Here is a 19,611-nt window from a genome sequence, read left to right on the forward strand (position 1 = left end):
CCATTCTGGACGGGATTCGGGAACCCCTTTTGGTGTTTTAAGCATTGTGTTATGCTTTAGCTATTGAAAAATAGCGGATCTACAAGCTCAGAGTGCGACACTGAGTGCCGCACTACGAGCTTGTGCTATTTTAGAAAAATCGTGAAAATGTGGCGCAAATCTTTGAATATATATTCTTTCACAGCGAACGTTTTTAACTCAAATCTTTGCTTCCGGGGGGTCCCTGGAACTACATAATTTCAGATCGATTTCCAGTCAGTGGCCAATTACATATCATTTTTACCAAAAGTAAAAGTACACATTGTGCAGAATTTAAAGTTTTCAAATGTTTAAATATCTTTGGAAAATATTTGATCTGCAAGCTCACAATGCGTGTGTCGCGATGCAACACACAAGCTAAGATATGCTATTTTCAAATGGCCCGAAATAGGGTTGAAGTGGTTAATGTATGTTTTGAAATAATCAAAATCTACAAAGTAACTAGTAGGCCTAACGCATATATGTCAAACTCAAGGCCCGGGGGCCAAATCAGGCCCGTGAATGAATTATCTTTGGCCCGCGGGATGATATTTAATTACTATTAGAACTGGCCCTCTGGTATATTGCACGGACCACCATAATACTACAAGTCCCACAATGCACTGCGAGTGCATTGTCACACGTGTATCGAGGGCCCGCGAGCGCAAGCCTGCGTCTTCTCTTCACTATTGATCAGCAGTGAAAGTATGTCACTTGTGGTCAACTTTCAGCTACCAAAAAATGTCCCGTGTGTTGAAACACAGTCCGGCCCTCGACTTCTACCAATTTCTTCATTTTGGCCCACCGTGTATTCGAGTTTGACATCCCTGGCCTAACGGAAGTTGTAAATAATTGTAGTGGGGTAAAAGTACAATATTTGCCTCTGAAATGTAGTGGAGTAGAGGTAAAAGTACTGAAAATTTGACATACTCCAGTAAAGTACAAATACCTCAAAATTCTACTTAAGTACAGTAAAAGTACTTAGTTACTTTCCACCACTGGATACATTAGGCTAACACTTGATTAACACTATCCCCATGTCAAAAACATCACACCTGCCGAATTCTGCAGTGCAAATGGAATATTAAATGTAACTTTATTAAAATATATCCCCATATAATCCAAATAAATTATCAAAGCATCAACATTTGTTTGAGGTTTTTCTTACCAAGTACTGGGCTGTAAATGGTAAATGGTGCATTTATATAGCGCCTTTATCCAAGGGGCTTGCATTACATTCACCCATTCACACACACATTCATACACCGATGGCAGCGGAAACCATGCAAGGCACCAACTAGCACATCGGGAGCAATTAGGGGTTCAGTGTCTTGCTCAAGGACACTTCGACAGTAACTCTGGGGGAGCCCGGGTTTGAACTGGCAACCTTACGGTTAGCCATCCAGGCACTCTACCCCTGAGCCACCGCCGCTGAGCAGTGTGCAGTACACCTCATGGCTGCAGGTCCTCGACAAACACTCAAATGAGGCTTTCGGCCAAACAGAGGCCTCAAACCTGGCCACCCCTTTTATGCACTACCCTTAAAGGGGCAGTGCTGCAAATGCATATAGGACTTCAATTACATTTATGTTTGTTCATTTCACACTTCCTTCCTCTAACTCACACGCACACGCATGCACACGCACACACGCACACGCACACGCACACGCACACACGCACACACACACACACACACACACACACACACACACACACACACACACACACACACACACACACACACACACACACACACACTTGTGTGACGGAGAAGTTTTTACTTCCTAACAATTATCAAAATAACACTTCTTCTACATTCTCTAATTGTGCCTGTAAATTAAGTAATGCAGATGTTTAACAATGAGTGAGAGCGTATTTGTTCTATTGAACAAATAGGGGTCAGGGAGACACAGAAAATGCATTTTCAGCCAGGTTGGGATACCAATTTTAACCAATCAGGAGTCAGTAGCCTACTCATACAGGAGACAGAATAAACAAGTGAAATTGGAAGTGAAGAAACAAATCATTGTCGGACTGAAATCGGAACTGGAAGTTGATACATTGTGTGTGTTTTTCTCCCGTGTGGTATCCTAAGTTGACCTGACCTTTCTGTTTACTAAACTAAAGAGCTTGAGAGATGGCACTGTTAAATCCGAGAGTGTTCATATCCTGAAGAAGGCATCCTGTTTGCCGAAACGTCTGTAAAGGTTTCTAGCATCGTTCAGTGACTACGAGCTGTGCGGCCTCTTTTCTTTCTTTATTCAAGTTTTGTCTCCTGCGGTCAGCACCAGTGGCGTGCACAGATAGACACTAGGGGGTGCTAGAGCACCCCTGCCCTTTTTGGCAATGTGCTCTTAAAAAAAATAATAATAATAATAAAAAATTTCTGTGTGTGGACCATGCGGTGACATTGATCTAATCTTGATTAAAAAAACGCTTCTACTATATTATTTAGGCCCCCCACAATCTAAAGCTATGTTTCTATGTCAGTGGTTCTTCGATAAAAAGAAAATAGCAGACCTACAAGCTCGTAGCGCGCCACTCAGTGGCGCGCTATGAGCTTGTAGATCTGCTATTTTTCAATAGCTATAAAGCACCAAAATGGGTTCCCGCCCCAAAATGCGCTGCACAAGGTGCCCTTTTTTTTCACTTGAGCACCTGCCCCTCTAAATGTCTGTGCACGCCACTACTACTACTCGTGTGCGCTCCTACCTTTTCAGTTTGTTCTAAATCCGAGAGTGTGCAAATTGAATGAAATGAACTCCGTTCCTTTTGTACACTCTAAATCAGGGATCTTCAATGTTTTCAGGCCACGGACCCCTTGACAGAGAGAGGTTAACCCATTCTGACCTGAGATCAGATTCTAAAAATGTCTATTACATCCTGACAGTTTCATTATTAACCCATTCTGACCTGAGATCAGATTCTAAAAGTGTCTTCGATTTTTCAAAAATAGCAGACCTACAAGCTTGTATATCTGCTATTTTTCAATAGCTAAAGCATAACATGATGCCAACACCAAAATGGGTGCCCTCCCAGAATGGGTTAAGCAGGAACCCCCAGTGTCCCCACTACGTATTATATAAAATTGTGTTGCAGATTAAACATTTTCATAGATTTCATAGATAGCTTCGTGGACTGAATTGTTTGACAGCACTATCACCAGTGTTTTTTGTTTGTTTGATGATTTATTGTTTTCTATTAAGTTGGATTCATGTTAATGTTTCAGACATTTAACCACTTAAACTCTCAATACTTTACTAAACTTGTCCATTGGCTATGTACTTGTCCGCTCTATTCCTGAACCTCTTTTTGATAATAATAATAATAAATGTAATAATAATAATAATAAGAAGAAGAAGAAGAATGGATATTTATTTATAGGCCTAATGCACTTTACATTCCATGGAATGCTACAATAGGCAAATGCATAAAAGAAGAAACATCACACGATTAAAACATCAAGGGAAACAAAACATTAGGAACATGAGGACATAAGGTCAAGCGAGTAAAAGCTTTCATTCCCATGACCAAAGCTAGGTTATGGTCGGGGATTGGTTCGAGGCTATGGTTGGGGAAGTGTGTAATGTGTATATGCCCCAGGGCAGTAAAGCATGCAAACCTATCATTAGGCTTTGCCGCGTCCACTGTCCCAACTGATAGCATCGTTTCATTCAGGAAAATAATATCCCTGGTATGAAAAGAGTAGACATGGTAGGACTTAACGTAACAGAGGCATAACACTGATCGGTGGAGTGTTGAAAGGGGACACAGAGTTGACCATGAGAGTCAATTTCAGGTCATTGCGTCTCTCCAGTTTAAACATACTTTATCAGGCTACATAGCCCTCACAGGACCACAGCCGAGTGGACAAATAAACCAGACTGGAAATGTTTACAGCCTGCTCTGGGCTCCTAGCCGAGAAGCTGATTGTTGTGGATTTCTACCCATGACCAATTAGACGAGTGTAAACTATGCTACCGTGTTCCAGTTCCAGTGACACTAAACAATATTGTGTCGTCGTCAAAATAAATCTGTTCTATTTGAAAAGCGAACAAAGCTGTCAAGCAATCAGCCGGGGAGCGTATCTGGCAAACCATGAGTGTTTGGACAGATTGTGACCATTTTTGGTGCTATTTGTGGGCATGAGCACGTAGCCACATTGCTGTCTAATAATTCTACTTATAAACATATTCCTAGACCCAACTTTCACACACCCTTTCTGTCCCTTGTTTAGTTTGCTCCCTGCAGTACCTTGGCAGTACCTCCGTAACCACATCCATTTCCCCTCCATTATTTCAATGCCCCAGCGAGCACACAGCATGTCCTGTAAAGGTGGTCGCATTTCCTTCTCACCGTTAGTCTTAAACAAGTGGCTCATGGAAACAATTTATGGTGTAGCTTTTTAGGGCTCTATAAAAGAAGGTGCTATGGCGCTATTATGTCTAAAAAAAGGACACGAGGGAATGTCAAGATGGAATGATTCAGACCTCTAGGCAAGCCTCACATTAGGTGTAGCTATACTGACGCTGGGTGCACAAAATTAATGGAATTCCATGATCCCCTTTCTTGCATAGAGCTATTGCTCTGTCCGGAGCGGCATGCAACAAATGAAGAATAAAGCCAGTCCCCCCCCCCCCCTTTTCCTCTCTTTCTCTCTCTCTCTCTCATTAGCAGGCAACAGTGCAGCACTCTCTCTCTCTCTGGCATAACAGCGCCCCTACTGGTACTAATAGTCATACTCGTGCTCATTAACACATACAGAAGGCGGACACATAGGTACATAGGTGAACACGGACATTGCTGTTCCTTGGAGTGGTTGCAACACTCAAAAATAATCTTCTATGAGATGGTCATATAGCAAAGTGATAATTTGCCTTAACAAAATTAACCCTAGTGTCCCTATTCTGGGCATGTGATAACAGACGAAAATGCATTCCGCCAAAATGCAAACATTTGGCAAAAATAGGCAAAGCTCTAAAAGCTCTCAAAAGTTCACAACGCATTGTGTTGCATTGCGATGTGTTGTGAGATCAAACATTGGCAAATTGTATTATAGCATAATAGGGTTAGGTCTGCACCTTTTGCCCTCTGGGCCTCTACATCAAATCTTCAAAGGCTTCAAAGTTCAAGGTTGGGTCACCATCATTATAATGAATCAATGGCAGGGTCAGAGCTGTAATTCCTTGACGAGAATCTGTCAATCCTAAAATGACCATGAGAAAAGAAGCCAGTTCAGGAAGCAGGTACCACATGTACAGCGGGTCTGCACAGAGCCACTGTACATTGGAGACTATACTGCACATGAGACAGGGAGAACAGTAAGAAAAGATGGCTAACGGACGGCACTGACCACAGTGACACAGCCTTGATGACATCATTAGCTATTTGTGCCCCCAAATTACAGGGCCCGGACCTGAGGGCCCTCACACACCAATTCACGCAGGCACACTCACATAGCCATTCAAGCTTTTTTCCGTAAATCGCAGCATCTATATTTGGTGTATTAAACGTACCCCTGATGTGCAGTGTGTAATATACAGTGTAATTTGGACAGAGAGGCCAATGCCCATGCTCTGTCCCACAGCCACATCACAGGGCATGATCATGTCTGGCCTCTTAATCCCTCCCTGTGGTGACGCTGTGGGCCTCGGGCTGCCAGGAGGGCCCCCATATACCGTACTATGAGACTGCGTTTCCCAAACTATGAGTCGGGAGTCGGGACCCATTTTTTATAGGTCTCGGGTAACCATGGTATAAAGAAATACATGTACTGTATGTATTTGAAACAATTCTGAAGAAAATTGGGGTCATTGGGGTTTAACCCAGCATCCGTATTGTGCTGAAACCTTTCGCAGGAAAATAGATCGACAAGCTCTAAGGCCAAAAATATTGAATGTAGAGCGAAAACAGAAAACACTGAGGGACTCTGGTCAACCATAGTGGTTAAGAAAAATAAAAATAAATGTTGAACATAGACAGTCAACAAGCAACACATTGTGACTGTATATGTACTGTACATACTGCCGTATCCTATGTCTACCTACATGCTTGTTTAGTATCTTACCACCAGGCAGACACATAAGTGAAAGTCTTCCCTCTCCGTAGGTACCGGCCCGGTCCATATGAACAGTGTGCAGTGTACAGGCAGGGAGAGGTCCATCATGGACTGTGGTTTCCGCGAGGTTCCTTTGTACACCTGCAAGCACAGCCAGGATGTGTCAGTTCGCTGCAATGTTCCCGACACAGGCCTCCAGGCCACGGTGAGACAATAATGAGATAAACACCCTCAGTCACAAGTGGATACTGTACATGAACACTGGTGGTTTTACTGTGCAAGACACTTGCACATTCTTCTCACACAGAAAGCACACATGACAGTTTCCATTTTCCTCATGTCTGTTCTATAGATCTCCAAACAAGTATGACACAATTTATTCATTTGGGATTATAATGAATGAATGAATGAATGATAGCTTGCTACAACCTCTGACAGAGGGAGAGCAGCTAGTGCACATGTTTACTTTACACTTAGATATACTGCACCAGATGTTCATGTATATGTTATATATTGTATAAAAACTATTTTAAAAGTTAAAGGGATATTTCACTTTCAAACATGTTTGTAACTTTAAACTCCATTTTACCCATGATAGATTCATTGAAAACACCTATCCTTGGTTCTAGTGACTGATATTGTCTTTATAATACGTGAGGGGTCTGTGATTTTTCTTTAACGTTTTTCATTTATTTTAATACATATTTTAATGTTTATTTGTATTTGAAAGTGAAATATCGCTTTACGTGATGATGCAATGCTTTGCAGCTTTTGAGTAAACCGACACACACACACACACACACACACACACACACACACACACACACACACACAAATGGCATATCTTCACATAGCACTGTTTCACCAACAGGTGCGGTTAGCAGGAGGCAGGGACCGGATGGAGGGCCGCGTGGAGGTCCTGACGGAGGCGGGGGGAGTGAAGCGCTGGGGGTCGGTCTGCAGTGAGAACTGGGGCCTCAACGAGGCCATGGTGGTCTGTCGACAGCTGGGCTTCGGATTTGCTGCCAGAGCTCACCAGGTGAGAGTGTGGTGGGGGGGGGGGGGGGGGGGGGGGTGCAAGCGACCGACCGAGATGTGGCTACCATGCAGACACATCTTGATCATTCGTTCTTACGATTGTTACTTATAGGCATGTGTTTCTTGACCAGTGTTGAGAATGTAATTTAGACAGCATGCTATTTAATTAAAAAAGAGTCTGTATTACCAATATTTATTATAGAATCAAAGTGTGCATATAATATATAATCTCGGTGTTTGGCTCTGCTGCAATTCTCTCCCTGCTCGGCACAATTAAACACCATTAAACATAAAAATCAGGGAGATAGATATACAATAACAACCCCCCCCCCCCATGGGGAACAGAATAACAGAGCCCACCGGTGGTGCTGGGGTGGCGGTGGGAGCAAACAGTGCATAACAACCAGGAACAATATACAGAATGCATGCAGTCTAGGTGAGCTTAAATACCCCGCCCAATTGGTCATCCACATCAGCGTATGACGTGTGGATCTTGCAAACACTGTATACACCCACATAGTAATGCCGCATATTAACTCAAATACATTTATGTCCCTTGAGCATAACATGAACCCGCTCGAGTATATCTGACTGAACTAACTCCTTGTTCAGCAGTCGAATTGTTGTCAAGTATAGAAACTGTTTCAAGAGTCTGGTGGTGTTGCCCTTGATGCTCTGGAAATGTTTGCCCGGCCGTGGGTGCTGCAGTGGCTTGGGGTGATGGGATGTCCCTGATGATGTTTTCAGCTCTAGCCACACGTCTCTCGTGTATTGTGTATATCCTGGTGGGGGGTGCCACTGCGATGCGCTGTTCGCACCAGTCTCTGCAGTGCTTTCCATTCTGCGGGCGGTGCAGTTCCCGAAACAGGCAGTGGTGGCGCTCGTCAGAACATGGTACTCTTGTAGAATGGCCTTTTTCACCACTTTTGTCGTGTGTGTGTGTGGCCCACTTCAGGTCCCTCAAGTTGTAACCTCAGTAACCACAGGCGTTTTTCCTCGAGATGTGTATTCTGAGGAACTTGGAGTAGACCTGCTCCATTTCAGCACCGTTGATGACAATAGGTGTGTGCTCTCTCTCTGGTCTCCTGAAATTGAAATTAACGATCAGCTCCTTGGTTTTATTGACGTTGAGGGCTACTTGTAGGCTGTTCTCCTGGCACCACTACTGTGTAAGTGTTCCAACCTCAGCTCTGTAGGCCGTGTCATCATCGTCGTCGATCAGGCCCATCACTATCGTGTCGTCCGTGTATTTGATGATGATGTTGGAGCAGTGCGTGGCTGTACAGTCATATAGTGTACAGAGAATAGAGGAGAGGGCCCAGCATGCAGCCCTGAGGGTTGCCCATTCTCACCACCTGACAGCGGCCGGACAGAAAGTCAAGTATCCAGCTGTCGAGTGCAGGCCTAGGTCCCTGAGCTTTGTGTCCAGTCTGGTTGGGATGATGGCAGAACTGTAGTTATGATGATGAAATTCCCATTGACAATGAATGGAGAATTTTACATCATAGTGTCTGAGCAAATCGGCTTTAGTGTCTCTTCACACGGGTGTGATTATTTTATTCAGTTTGACCAGAAGCGAGAGGCATTAAATATGAATGAAGCAGGGGCATGGGTGGCTTCAGAAATCAACAATATTATCATATTGTTGGTTTCTGTCAAACTCCCTCCGTCGGCCATTTCTCTCTCTCTTCCTCTCTGTCGCTTTCTCTCTGCGCTGCTGTTTGTGCGTCTCTGCTGTGTTATTACCAGGGCCTGAGGTAATTACAGGCTTCTCAAACGTCCACTTCCAGCAGAACGAAAATAAAAAAGGGAAAGCGAGGCGAGGAGAGAGGGGGAAAGGGAGACATTTGGCGAGCAAACAATCTCAAAATAGAGTGTGCTTGGAAAGGCCAGTGTGAGAGTATTGTACAGTATACTGTATGCCTTGGCTTGAGGGGGAGTTTGTGGGGACCTTTCACAGTGAATTTAAAAATGTTGAGATGTGTTCACAGTTTGTGTCTCTTACAGACATTTGTCTTATAGGCTGCCACCTTAAAATACACGCAATAATATTGCATAACAGACATAAAGTGCATTATAAGAACAAATGCATACTGTATAAGTGCGTTCAAATAACAGCCCATAATTTAACACCCACCTTGTTTAGTCGATTCAAGGGATGAAAGCCCTATTTAGATATATTTTCCTTTATTTAAATGGAACCTGATGGGGTAGTTTCATATTCTCAGTACAGGACATTATAGGAAGGGGCAGCGACAACTTTCAACCTGGCATCTCTATTTTGGGCATGTCATTAAAAGGTACAAATTGTCAAAAATGTTCTGAATTTATTTTTCACCTTTGCTTTAACCCATTCTGAACGGGCACCCATTTTGGTGTCAGCATCATGTTATGCTTTAGCTATTTAAAAATAGCAGATCTACAAGCTCATATCGCGCCACCGAGTGGCGCGATACGAGCTTGTAGGTCTGCTATTTTTGAAAAATCGAAGAGCGACTGACATTTTTAGAATCTGATCTCAGGTCAGAATGGGTTCATCAGACCAGTGTGTGTCCCTTAGAGTATATATATGAATAGAGAAGGCACCCAGAGGAAATCTTGAGTCGAAATGGACATAGTGGCCGAATGAAGGTATTGCAGCCTGGCCCCAAACACATGAACGCGCTGTCCGTTGACTAACATTGTACACGTTCACGACGGACGACGCTCGTGCGCGTTCAACGGCAGCGCGTTCATGTGTTTGGGGCCACTCACCATTGCAATCCGTCCCAGAATGCACTCTGTTCCTACCAGGAAGGAGGAGTGAATCCGCCTCATGCGCTTTTGAGCAACTTAATGCAAGTGGATGGGAGGAGAACTCGGGTGTCTTCTCTATAGATATATAACTCTATGGTGTGTCCGGCGGAAACTTCGTATGAATCTGATCTCAGGTCAGAATGGGTTAAGTCCAGAGACTCCAGTTGTTTGTTTCCAACATCAGTCTAAATGTGTCGGTATCTTTCCGTGCAGGAGACTTGGTACTGGCCCGGCACTGCAGAGGCTGCTGATCTGGTTCTTAGTGGAACACACTGCATCGGCACGGAGATGTCTATCCAACAGTGTCGCCGAAATGCCAATCTCTACTGCCCCAGAGGAGGAGAGGGCAGAGCCGCTGGAGTCGCCTGTGTGGAGAGTGAGTGTTGTGTTCACGCACGTGTGCTGGTGCATGTGCACACACACACACACACACTCATTTACCTTTCTCTCAGCATGTCCTTTTTTGTGGTCAGTGGAGTCTTTGCTTCAGAAGCTCCACAGTGAAGGGATTCAACCCCTTCAACGTCTAGTGCGATGGAGCTCTTATAGGCGTCTAGAAGTCCTTAACCCATTCTGACCTGAGATCAGATTCATACGAGGTTTCCGCCGGGGACACACCGGTCTGATGAACCCATTCTGACCTGAGATCAGATTCTAGAAATGTCAGTCGTTCTTCGATTTTTCAAAAAATTGCAGACCTACAAGCTCGTATCGCGCCACTCGGTGGCGCGATATGAGCTTGTAGATCTGCTATTTTTCAATAGCTAAAGCATAACATGATGCTAATACCAAAATGGGTGCCCGTTCAGAATGGGTTAAGGATAAACAAAAACATATTCAAACATAATTATCTCTTTTTCCTATGAATATGATATAGAAGTGGTTTGATAACTAGTACAGATTCGTGGCTCTTTGTGTAAACCTCTTGCAGCTGCCCCTGACCTGGTCTTTGACGCCCAGCTGATCCAGGAGTCTGCCTACTTGGAGGACCGGCCCCTGCACCTGCTGACCTGCGCTAACGAGGAGAACTGTCTGTCCTCGACCGCCGCCAGGATGAACTGGCCCTACGGCCACCGCCGCCTGCTGCGCTTCTCCTCCCGCATCATGAACCTGGGCCGCGCGGACTTCAGGCCCAGGGCCGGTAGAGAGAGCTGGACGTGGCACCAATGTCACAGGTATACAGACCTGGGAACGACGTCCAAGACGTTATTTGTCCGAAGTTCGAAAATGTGTTTATTGTTGGCTAACACAGTGTGTGTTGACCATATAACCGCAACATCACTGGCAGTGGTGAAAAAAGTAGGCCTACTAAACGTTTTTAATTAAAGGGATAGTCACCCCAAAATCGATTCCTCGCCCCATGGAGACTTGAATTAATGGATATTTATTTGATTTTGTCACATTCCTAAGACAGTAATTTGCTGACCAGCAGTGGTACCCTATGGAGACACAACAAGTACACAACAAGTCTCATTTGTGTCTCCATAGGGAATATAACGGGCTGGTCAAATGATTGGCTTTATAGGAATGTGACGGAAACAAAAATAATGAATTCTAGTCTCCATGGGGTGAGTAATCGATAGAAAAAACGTTATTTTGGGGGTGAACCTATCCCTTTAAGTAAAAGTATCAATACTGTGATGTAGAATACTATGTTACAAGTGAAAGTCTGTTATTTAAAATGTACCTGAGTAAAGTACAAAAGTACTTGCATTAAAATATACTAAAAGTACAAAAAAAATCAATATGCAGAATGTCCATTTCACAAGTTTTCAAACTTTTGAATATCACAGATCTACAAGTTCACAATATGTGACGTTGTGACGCATTGTAAAATGTATAGGGCTGAAGTGCATGGTAATGTATGATTTGTAATAATAATAAGAAATCTACAAAGTTAGATGGAGTTGGAGTAGAAGTAAAAGTACTGAAAACTAGAAATACTATATAGTAAAGTTAAAAAAATATATATATATATATATATATATATATCAAATCAAAATTGTACAGTAAATGTACTTAGTTACTTTACACAACTGATCCCTGGTTAGATTCCCCATTCCATTTCACCCCAATCATCATTCCTGTCATCGCTGTCCTATAGCACTAAATACAAAAAAGGGCCATGAAATCATTTAAAGAAGTTGTAGCCCAGGCGGTGGCGTAACCGTCTGGGCACCTGACTGGTAATCCAGTCGCAGTGTGCTGCGGGTTCGACTCCCGAGCCCGACACGGCCTTTACTGCATGTCATCCTCCATCTCTCTCTCCCGTTTCCTGTCAGCCTACTGTCTGTCCCTTCAAAAACCAATAAAAGGCGTAAGCCGCAAAAAAGTATCTAAAAAAAAAAAAAAAAAAAAAGTGTAGAATATACATGCACACATACATGCTCACAAAATGTCCTAATATTCAGAAGACAGAAGACACATTAAATGAAATGGAGACATTAAAACAATAGCGACTGAGGAGACGGGGGTGGTATGGCTTGGGGATTTGGTTCCAGACGAGTAGGTTTGGACAAAATGAGAACATAAGTCTGTTAGATTTGACTTGGTTACAGCTGAGTAGGTTTACAGTATGCTGTACTGTTTGATTTAGCGTGTGGTCACACTGAACCTGGCGTTGTTAAAAGTCAAAGTCAAAATCAAAGCGAGGGGTTTCATCCTAAAAAAGCCATAGATGCACGTTGGGAAACATTGCTTTACCGACATTCATCAATCAATGTTCAGCAGCACAGATGATTATATTGTCAAACATAAGGTCAACTTTTACTAAGCAAAGATTTACAGATGACTCATGAAGTAACTTTACTGGCAACCCAAAATGTATTATTATTTTGTAAAGAGTAGGCAATTTATTTTCTTATTTCTTTCCCCCAAATGGTGGAGATGGATATTATTAGACTAAATGTGTGCCAACACATTGTTATTCTTGAATGTATACTGTAATGATCTTTGGTTAGTATGGGTTAACCATTGCACTCATTTTCAAACCAATATAGGAAAGATAAAGAAAAGTCAAGCTCAAAATGCGTCACTAGGCGATAATTATGTTGTGAGCTTGTTGATTGGCCAAGTGCATACAGTGTAGTACAGTAGTTAACAGCATAGGAAAAGTAAATTTCTATACATGAGGAGATCTGTACGGTATGTAATCAAACTGCTGACATACTGTACAAATGTCTGTAATTTAACTGAAATAAATTGGTCCCCTCATCCACCAAAAACAACGGCTTACAATAAACCTTCTTTTTGCTGGTCACCCAGTTGTTAACGTCATCACAGCCATGACAGCATGGGCTCAAACTGGGGTGTCTGCTCTTCTCTCAGTGGTTGTGGTTCTGCGTCCCAAAAGGAGAAGCAGAGTTCGGCGCTCAGAGCTCTCCTCCCCACAACGCCCTCGCAACGATAGCAAGAATTATGGATGTCATATTTAGACTTATTCTGTTTTTTGTTGATTTGAGGCCAGAGTAAATTGTTATTCCTCTGGGAATCATTCAAGAAAAACAAGAAAAGGAACAGTAAAACAGCCATAACCTATGTCTAAATGATTCAGTCCGTGGGGAATATCAGTTACTTTGATCACTTTTACTATCCCTTATCCCTTATCCTTTTACTATCTCTCTCCATCTTTATCATTTTGCTCTCCTCTTCTATCTTTGCCACTCTTAGGCATTACCACAGTATTGAGGTCTTCACCCATTATGACCTTCTAACCTTGAATGGAACCAAGGTGGCTGAGGGTCACAAAGCCAGCTTCTGTCTGGAGGATACCTACTGCCCTGACGGTAAATGTTCATTCAGTTATTCATTTTGTTGTTTTTTTTTATCTGAAGAGTGATTTGAACCATGTTAGACAAGAATCACAAAAATAATTGCACCAAAAATAAATGCAATGCCAATCTGCCAAGTCAAACATACCAACACTTGTACCTGTATGTTTTTTTTAATTCACAAAGAGATGCCACCTGTCTGTTTTAAATTACATTACAATAGGGCCCTTTGCGATGGCAGAAAAGGAAATCTCTTTCTAATTCACTTTATTCTTAAGGTACAGAAAACAAAACTACATTAGAAAGTATTACCCATCAAACTTTTAGTGATTTAAGCTAAATCACACCGTTCCAAGATTAAAGCTGTTGTTGTTTGGACTTCTAGGAACAGGTAAGAGGTTTTCCTGCTACAACATGGGTGAGCAGGGCATCTCAGTGGGCTGCTGGGATACCTATCGACATGACATTGACTGCCAGTGGGTCGACGTCACAGACATACGGCCCGGTGAATACATCTTCCAGGTAAGTGACTGGGGTAAAGCCTGATTTTCTGTACGACAGTCAGACAGTCAGCACGACCATTGTCAAACAGAGTATAAACTAGAAAAAGTGCCCTTCTGGGCACAGGTCTCCACCAGGATTCTTCCTCAGCCTAGTGGGAATATGCGTGCACAGTTTAATCGCAATCGGACGCTGCGTTGAGGAGTTGTGGCGATTTGCTACTCCTGAAAACTGTAGGAGCCAATCGTGGCCAATCAGGATGGAATATGAGAAATCAAACAAACCTGTCTTGATCACATGACTATGGAGATCATGTGTACCGATTTGCGTGAAATTTGGATAAAATCTGAAGGAGTAATAATAGAAAATGTGTTTTACATATGGTGCTATAAAGAGCAGATGTGAAAAATTCCAGGCAAAGGTTTTTCCTTGGCCTCTAGGGAGTTGGCATACAAAGTTATCCACAGATCCGTGCAGTTAGAGGTAAAAACACTTTTCGGCCAGTTATAGCGCCACCTTGAGGCTGAGTTGAAATTGTTCATGTGGCATTTCGTCCTCGGCCTAGTGGGAATGTGGGTGCACAATTTCACGGAAATCACGCGATGTGTTCATGATTTGCAGCATTTTGTTTGAAACTGAGCACTCCTGTGAACTTTGGAAGCCAATCTTAACCAATCAGGATGGAGTGTGAGAAATCTGAAAGACGGGTTTCGTTGAATGGCTCTAGAGAGACTGTGTACCAATTTGCGCGATGTTTGGACAAAATCTGTAGGTGTACTGTGCAAAAACTTGTTTTGCACAAAGCGGCCTCCTGGTGGCGCTATAACAGGCCGTTCTGGAAAGTTTGGGGCAGAGGTTCATCGTTGGCATCCAGGGAGTGTGTGTGCAAAATTTGGCATCGACCAGGTTAACGGTGGCCAAGATTAGCTGCTCACGGACACACGGACGGACGGACACACACACACACACGGACGGACGGACGGAGTGCAAAACATACTCTCCCCCCATGCCTTCGGCCTGGTGTGGAGACAATGAACATACTTCATCATGACAAATAGTGAAAAATATCTACACAGCTCACCTGTACATATTCTATTAAGACATTTTTTACACTACTCCAGGATTAATATGGTTAAGCTTAATTACTGGAAAAGCAACAGTCAATTCTGAAGGCAGCCATGATGTCCTAATAGGTATTTAGTTAATGTGCTGATTATTCTGTCACAAGCCAACAAAAAACGTTAAGGATAAGAAGTAAAATACATAAACTCATTATGGTGAAATAACGTCCACTATTTCAGAAGTGCGACTATGTCTTAAATTAACTGTGAAATGCTTTTAAAGCCAAGAAGGGGGGAAAAAGCACAAAAAAGAGCAAAAACAAAGGTTAGCGTTGCACCATTTCAAAGCGTACACAAGATGAAAAGCAATGATAGAGACTGTAATTTTAGCTAAATGGGTCTTGGCTGGGCCTGCAGGCGTTTACGTGTATGTATGTAGTTTACGGGTGTGTGCATATTTAAGAACAGGGGATTTAACCTGCATTTATAGCAAAAGTAGACCTACCATTAGTCCAGCAGTTCAGAGAAAAGGGCTGACATATTGACAGTGGAAAGAAGTCTGTCAGCATTTCCTATCTAAAATAGTGGTTCTCAAATATTTTCACGCCAAAGACCCCAAAATTGATTGATATTGGCCATAGTCTGAAAAGATTTTGTGCCAGGGACAGGGACCCTCATAACATAGATTTTTGAAGTTTTTCAAAATCTTTCAATCATAGCCTATCTACTGTACAATACAAGCTCATAACGTCAGCTTTTCGAAAATAGCCAAACTACAAACACACAATGAGCTGGTAGATCATCTCTTTTCGAATAGCTGCTAAAGTATACAATAAGGTTAAAAATATTATATAGAATGTGGAAGGGTTTGCTAGCGATGAAATGTCTACTGTGCTTCTCATTACTGCTCAAAACTTTACATCTGCTGTGTTACAAAGCTGCCCACTACCCTCTGTCCATTTATCAGATAATATAATGATGTTGCTCACCACCCATCATAACATTTTATATACACAACGGTTCATGCAGTATATATAGAAGTTTTATTTAGGTGTGTGTGTGTGTGTGTGTGTGTGTGTGTGTGTGTGTGTGTGTGTGTGTGTGTGTGTGTGTGTGTGTGTGTGTGTGTGTGTGTGTGTGTGTGTGTGTGTGTGTGCGTGCGTGCGCGCGCGCGTGCGTGTCTGTGTGTTCTGCAAAATCCTGAGAATGTAATAATCTCTCAAATAAATGCTTAGTTGGCATTGAGGCTTTTCCAGGGTACACGTGCATTTGCATGCACAATGCACATGCATATAAAGTACTTGTGTGAGCGCTCCATTAGGACTATATAGGGCCCCAGTGAAACGTGCTGAGTCATGTCCCAGGAGACAATCACATCATGCATGTCAGAAACCAGTGATCCCTTGTTGCCATGGTAACCGAGGCTCCGACACCCCTTTGTGGTTGCGATGGAAAATGTGGTGCAACAGTAGTTAAGTTGTTCATAAATTTGTGTTAGATGTGTGTGATTGAGGGGAGGGAGTCTGCAAACTGGGCGTCTCTTTTGTCTCTGTGCCAAGAAACGTGGGGCAGCAGACATGTTTAGGACTGTGCATTTAAACCAGTGAGTCACGTCCACCTCAAGCTTGATTGTCTCTGATTGCGCCGTCATTTAAACATCAGCGACGCAACCTCACAGCGTTTTTATACGATACTATTACTGACAGCCTTTCATTGTACTGTAAAAGGGGCCTTTTGTTTCAGATTATTGCCTGACATTTTAATGGCCATCTACTGGGACCAAGTTAATATCGTTCCTTTAACACCGGGACAATAAAACTAAGGGCCAAAATCATTGGGTCCCTCTCTAAACACACTGTGGGGACCGACGCAAATTGGCCAGAAACATGGTTAAATTAAGACAAAATAGAGAGAGTTAACTCACTCTCTATAAATATGACCAGAACCGCAGAATTCATATATAGAAAATGAAAGACAGTAGCTGTATTGAAAATGTGGTCAGGTTATCTGTTTGAAGTGTGTATCAGGAAAAATCATTTGTGTGTGGGTGCGTGCGTGTGTGTGTGTGTGTGTGTGTGTGTGTGTGTGTGTGTGTGTGTGTGTGTGTGTGTGTGTGTGTGTGTGTGTGTGTGTGTGTGTGTGTGTGTGTGTGTGTGTGTTTTATGTACGACAGACAGGGTGGAAAACAAGCAAACATAGCAACCAACCATATCAAGCATGACTACATTGTAATCATAGGTTGGAACAAAAGAAAACTGTCCCCCAACACCCCACGTCTCTCTAAGGAGAAATGATAGGATTAGAAATGATGTCATGTCATTCCAGAACCCCCAACATGCAAACACAATTTTTAACAGAAACATTAACCCATGCTGTGGCTTCTCAGCTTGTCCCATAACTAGCTGCTTTCTCACAGAGAGAAAGAAACTGTTTAGAATCTAGCTTAGTTTCTCATCGCATACAGTATGCCAAGGGGAAACTTACATTCTCCATCAGTGAGGACCATACTGAGCACCTGTTTCTGAATAAAATATAAGAGAAATTAATTAAACTAGAAAAGTATATGAATCATCATAATCATCTTTCTTTATTATAATTTATATAGACATTTATTGTTCCAATTGTAAATTGTATAGATTGGAATTGGATCTGCTGACATGCTGTAGGTCACATAAATAAACACTAATATAAAAGTGATTAAATAAAAGTAAAAATGGTTAATGAATAAAAAAGGCAAGACAATCTACAGTATGCAGTCTGTGTCTAACGTATTATGCGTCTATGCAGGTGGAGGTGAACCCATCCTTGGACATGGCCGAGTCAGACTTCCATAACAATGTGGTGCGATGCCGGTGCAAATACGACGGAGCACGAGTCTTCATGTTTGGCTGCCACGCAGGTATAAAGACTCCTTCACGTCTGAAAAGATATGTCATCTTTTTGTAAACCACTCTAAATTCCACCCTGTGCCTTGACTGCTCAGCTGAACCTCTCCCTCCATTATCTCCATCCACTCCATCAGGTGATGCTTACAGCCCAGAGGTGGAGGACCTGTTTGAGCACCAGCGTCAGATCTCCAATAATAATCTCTGAATGAAAAACATTGAGTCGGAACTCAGAAGAATTTAACATCTGGACAAGCCCTCGTCACACCTCCACAGCCAATCAGAAGGACGTACTTTCAAGCACAAGGAATATTCCAAGAAAGGAGGAACATCAAAGAGGCTTTCATAAAGCGTCTGCCTTGTCCTGCAATGAACATTCGATAACAGTAGATGGGGAAAAAATGGGGTTGAACGGGATCAAGGTGGGGAAAGGGGATCGGAAATGGGAAGGACACCGAGGGATTTCATGAAAACGTTTGAAAACACAGATCCCCCAAATGCAAGATCAGATTACAACCATCTACTGTTTCTGCTAGAAAGATTCTGAGAGAGGGATGATGTATGTAGAAATAGGAGACAGATAAACAAAGGAGACCGACCACAAAAGGACTTTCAGGAAGTGGTCAAAATCATCGGACGTCACCATGGTAACAAAACCTAGAGTAGTTTACAGTTTAGAATGTTTTATTTGTTTGTTTTAATTTCCCTTGATTCAAATGTAACCACAGTTATAAAGTAACGACATGAAGGCACATGAGTACAATACAATACAAGCCCTATGTTTACAGTACATGCCATCCATGGAAAGCTTAATTTATACTTAATTTATACTTTATACAAGCGTTGTACTACAGAGTATAAATTAGGCTTAATAAAGACACTTTCTAGTAGTAGAGTATACAAATTCTCAGTTTTACTTGTTCTTAGACTTGTGCTACCTGTGCTTTCACTGTTCATAATTACAAATGCAGTACTGTATTTACTGTAAAGAAAACTGTGTGCTTTATTTTTAAAGTATTGATAGTGTTTCATGGTGCTACTTTGCTTTATTTGAATAAATATTGTAATGTATTGCAAATGTATTGTCATGTACAGTTTTATATGACCTCTTGAGGTCAATAATTTATACAGAATTTCATGTACATCTTTGACTTGATACATAGCTGTGTTTTGTACTGTTAATTTTATTATGGCAAATATTTCTGTTTGTTGTTTTATCTGTCAAACACCCACAACTTTAGATGAGATCTGGTTGTACCACGGTGTTGAGCCTTCAACACTACTTTGCAATGGTAGAGAAAGAATAAACATCAGATTGTCAAACTATATTTGGGGCATGCTTATTTGACTAACTATATAGTTTTTGAGGTAGTCCTACTGTGGAAATGTAGAGTGGAAAAAGGGTATGTTTGGGTTTCTTCAGTCACTTTTTTAAGGAAAGATAGCATAGAGAAATGTTATTTAACTGAACAATAAAAATACAT

The 19,611-nt window shown here is 42.2% G+C and overlaps 1 protein-coding gene across 1 annotated transcript in view; it reads left to right on the top strand.

The window, feature by feature from the left end:
• The window catches only part of LOC310859123 (lysyl oxidase homolog 4-like), a 39,802-nt gene extending 20,349 nt beyond the window's left edge, over nt 1-19,453 (top strand). The window contains exons 8-15 of the mRNA XM_083765517.1: nt 6,127-6,281; nt 6,948-7,115; nt 10,124-10,286; nt 10,842-11,085; nt 13,580-13,695; nt 14,066-14,202; nt 18,030-18,141; nt 18,265-19,453. Coding sequence (XP_083621643.1) covers nt 6,127-6,281; nt 6,948-7,115; nt 10,124-10,286; nt 10,842-11,085; nt 13,580-13,695; nt 14,066-14,202; nt 18,030-18,141; nt 18,265-18,335 — 1,166 coding nt within the window. The 3' untranslated portion in view covers nt 18,336-19,453. The remainder of the gene's footprint in view (nt 1-6,126; nt 6,282-6,947; nt 7,116-10,123; nt 10,287-10,841; nt 11,086-13,579; nt 13,696-14,065; nt 14,203-18,029; nt 18,142-18,264) is intronic.
• Nucleotides 19,454-19,611: the final 158 nt, after the last annotated feature.

This window comes from Protomyctophum parallelum, assembly GCF_964188405.1.
Source record: "Protomyctophum parallelum genome assembly, chromosome: 5".
NCBI lineage: Eukaryota > Metazoa > Chordata > Actinopteri > Myctophiformes > Myctophidae > Protomyctophum > Protomyctophum parallelum.